The sequence below is a fragment of the Juglans microcarpa x Juglans regia genome, chromosome 8D (assembly GCF_004785595.1).
Source record: "Juglans microcarpa x Juglans regia isolate MS1-56 chromosome 8D, Jm3101_v1.0, whole genome shotgun sequence".
Classification (NCBI taxonomy): Eukaryota; Viridiplantae; Streptophyta; class Magnoliopsida; order Fagales; family Juglandaceae; genus Juglans; species Juglans microcarpa x Juglans regia.
In genome coordinates this window covers 3,101,824-3,105,468 of record NC_054608.1, presented here as the reverse complement: position 1 = coordinate 3,105,468, position 3,645 = coordinate 3,101,824, and the positions used below count along the sequence as shown (strand labels likewise).

The following is a 3,645-nucleotide window of genomic DNA, read 5'->3' as shown; positions in this document are numbered from 1 at the left end:
TTGAAAGAAGTAATTCGTGTATTTGGAGATTCATGTATTTAGAGATTCATGTATTTGAGATATTTATGTACTTGGGTATTTGTGTACTAGGAAAGTTCATGTATTAGAGTAAATGCTAGGTGAATCTACAAGCCTATAAATACCCATATATGTATTGGCACAAAGCAAGCCACTTAAGAAGTAATTCACTTAGAAAAATTTCAGAAATAGTTTCTCCTCTCTCCCTCTAGAATAGAATATCAGTTTTTCTCCTCCAACATTTCTATCTCATCTCATTACCCAAATAAGGCCTTAGACTATAAGTACTTTTGATAAGTTCAACTGGAGCTAGCGACGGATTCCTTCTAGTTCCGTGTTGATATATAATTCGCGATTGCACCATATCAAAGCTGCCTTAGAATTCTTGACACGTTCCAGTAGAAAGAGACTTTTGCAGCCAATTTAATTGAAGAGAAATATTTTAGCTACAAAAAAAAATTCCAAAAAAGTAAAATTTGTGCATTCAGCACTTCTTTGTTTATATATGTCGTGTTCAAACCCTGTATTCCATAGAATCGGTCTTCTCTCCAAGTGCCTATAAAAATTCATCCTCTTTAGGAAGTTTTGCAGACAAAAACAAAGTACACTTGAATCTCATTTTCAGAAACATTGGAGGCAATTAATGGGTGGTTATCGGCTGCATTTGCAAGTGACATGGGTTGGTGTACTCATATTATCAGAAATGGCAACTTCTGCAGTTGCAGCAGCTCATGAATCAGCCCTCCCTAGCTGCCTCGACCACTGTGGAGAAGTCCAAATTCCGTATCCATTTGGCACATCTGACGATTGTTCCCTAAATAAAGACTTTCTCATTAATTGCACCCAATCGTCGACCGGCCGAGACCAACCTCAGATTGACGGTATCGTTGTCCCGAAGATTTCCATGGAAGGCCAGCTTGAACTCTCGCTGAAACTTTCCAAGAAATGTTACAACGAGTCGGGTATGCTTTCAAGCTTTTGGCGGTCCCGTCTGCTAATAACAACCTCCACTTTTACCATTTCTAACACCGAAAACATGTTCATGGCTGTTGGCTGTGACACGTATGCATACCTTCATGGTAAGCAGTACAATGGAAACTTCTCCATGGGCTGCATGTCCATTTGTCAGAATCAAAGCAATGTTTTAAATGGGACTTGCTCTGGAATTGGTTGTTGCAAGGTAGAGATCCCAAAAAAAGTAAGCAATTTCAGTTTGCAAGCAAGCAGCTTCCGTAATCACACGGAAGTATGGAGCTTCAATCCATGCAGCTATGCTTTCATTGTTAAAAAAGGCCAGTTTAATTTCTCCTCCGATAATCTTTCCAATATAGAAGATAATAATAGAACCCTTCCGATGGTTCTTGATTGGACGATTGGTAATGAAAGGTGTAAGTATGCTCAACTCAAGTCTGATTACTTATGTGGAGGGAACAGCACATGTGATGATCCTGAAAACGGCTATGGATACCGTTGCCAGTGCAAGAAGGGTTACGACGGCAACCCCTACCTCCCACTTGGTTGCAAAGGTACTTGCTTACCACCCACGTCTAAGAAGCTTCTCAAAATCCAAATCTTAATGACTAAATTTTTCATTTTGATAACATGTTTTGGGTTTCATTTTCTTTAACTTGGCTTAATTCCATGTCAAACTGTTCGATCTGCAGATGTTAATGAGTGCCTGAACCCAAATCTCAATAATTGCACATCACCAAAGAGATGCATTAACACAGAAGGGAATTATACATGTTCTTGCCCCAAGTGGCACAGTGGGGACGGAAGAAAAGATGGTGAATCGTGCACTTTGAACCTCGGACTAGTGAATAAGACTGCCATTGGTAAGTATGCAAAGTTTACTGTAATGGGAGTTGTTGGTTAAATATGTTTTTGGAATGTGCAGATTATTGTGAATTATGCACAATGGCTTGAGGCTCATAATTAATAATACTCTGCTTCTTTCCATTACAGCGAGTGGTGTAGGCTTTGTAGTACTGCTGGTCTCTAGCACTTGGATGTATTTGATAATCAAGCAAAGAAAGCTAATCAGGCTTAGAGAAAGATTCTTTCGCCAAAATGGTGGTGTGATTTTACGTCAACAACTCTCAAGACAAAATTCAGTTGAAACAACCAAGATTTTTAGTGCAGAAGAACTCAAAAAGGCTACCAACAATTATCATGAGAATCTAATCATTGGCGAAGGTGGATTTGGCATTGTTTATAAAGGATTTTTATCCGATAATAGAGTTGTGGCAATCAAGAAGTCCAAACTTGTGGATAAGAGCCAAATTGAGCAATTCATCAACGAGGTGCTTTTACTTTCTCAAATTAACCATAGAAATGTTGTTAAACTCCTGGGTTGTTGTTTGGAGACAGAAGTTCCTTTACTAGTCTATGAATTCATCTCCCGAGGCACGCTCTTCGAGCACATACATCATAAAGATAGGTCCTTACGAATTTCATGGGAGGCTCGTCTTAAGATAGCTGCAGAAACAGCAGAGGCACTATCTTATCTGCACTGTGCAGCCTCTCCACCTATAATTCATAGAGATGTCAAGTCTTCAAACATATTACTAGATGATAATTACACAGCTAAAGTGTCTGATTTTGGAGCTTCAAGATTGATTCCATTAGACCAAATAGAAGTATTTACATTGATGCAAGGAACTCTTGGATACTTAGACCCTGAATATATGCAAACTAGCCAATTGACTGAGAAAAGTGATGTTTATAGCTTTGGTGTCATCCTGATAGAGTTACTGACCGGAGAAAAGGCACTTTCATTTGATAGGCCGGAGGAAGAGAGAAGTCTGGCTATGCATTTTCTTTCTGCTATTAAAGAGGATAGACTATTTGAAGTTCTTGAGCAGAATCTAGGGACTAAAAGAAATGAGAAGCAGCTGAAGGAAGTGGCTAATCTTGCAAGGAGGTGCATCAAATTGAAAGGGGAAGATAGGCCTACCATGAAGGAAGTAGCTGCTGAACTTGAAGGTTTAAGAAAGATTGACAAGCATTCTTGGGTTAGCGTTGGTTCCAATTCAGAAGAGAGAGAGTACTTGCTGGGGGAGACATCCGGTTCTTATACATATGACGTTGCTATTAAAAGCAGTGTTGTATATGATAGCATGAAGGACCATACGATGGTAGCCTTTGATGGTGGGAGATGACAGGAGTTTCTTCATATATCTTTTCTCGGGATACCATGTTGCATAGAATGTTGTTTTCATAAGTTTTCCATGCGCTGTCTTGCATATAATGTTGTCTGGTTTCTCTGTTTCAAATGTTCTTGTGTAGATTCTATTTCTGTACTATTGTCACTAATCTAGACATGTTAGATTGCTGTCATGACATGTAAACAGTTAGTGTAATATTTTTCTCTGTTGGTAGATTACTGTTGTCATGGCTCTGTTATGCGAATGGGTTGATGCTATCATATGTGGAGCCTGGAGGAAATATTTAGTTAAATGAGATGAAATGTAGAATTCGGATGCAAACTCAAGATCTCTAGATACCATGTTAAATCACGACATGACTCAAAAATTTAAGCCGATTAAATGAGATGAATTTAATTATTTAAATTATTTATTAACACAAAAGATATTACCTCAATACATAACTTTATGCCCATCCCTA

At 38.5% G+C, this 3,645-nt stretch overlaps 1 protein-coding gene across 1 annotated transcript; it reads left to right on the top strand.

Moving 5' to 3' along the window:
• The first annotated feature begins 606 nt into the window (after nt 1-606).
• Nucleotides 607-3,398, top strand: LOC121243676 (putative wall-associated receptor kinase-like 16). The gene is made up of 3 exons (XM_041141792.1): nt 607-1,544; nt 1,683-1,853; nt 1,984-3,398. The coding sequence occupies exons 1-3, from the start codon at nt 662-664 to the stop codon at nt 3,177-3,179; spliced, it is 2,250 nt and encodes a 749-aa protein (XP_040997726.1). The 5' UTR covers nt 607-661; the 3' UTR covers nt 3,180-3,398.
• Nucleotides 3,399-3,645: the final 247 nt, after the last annotated feature.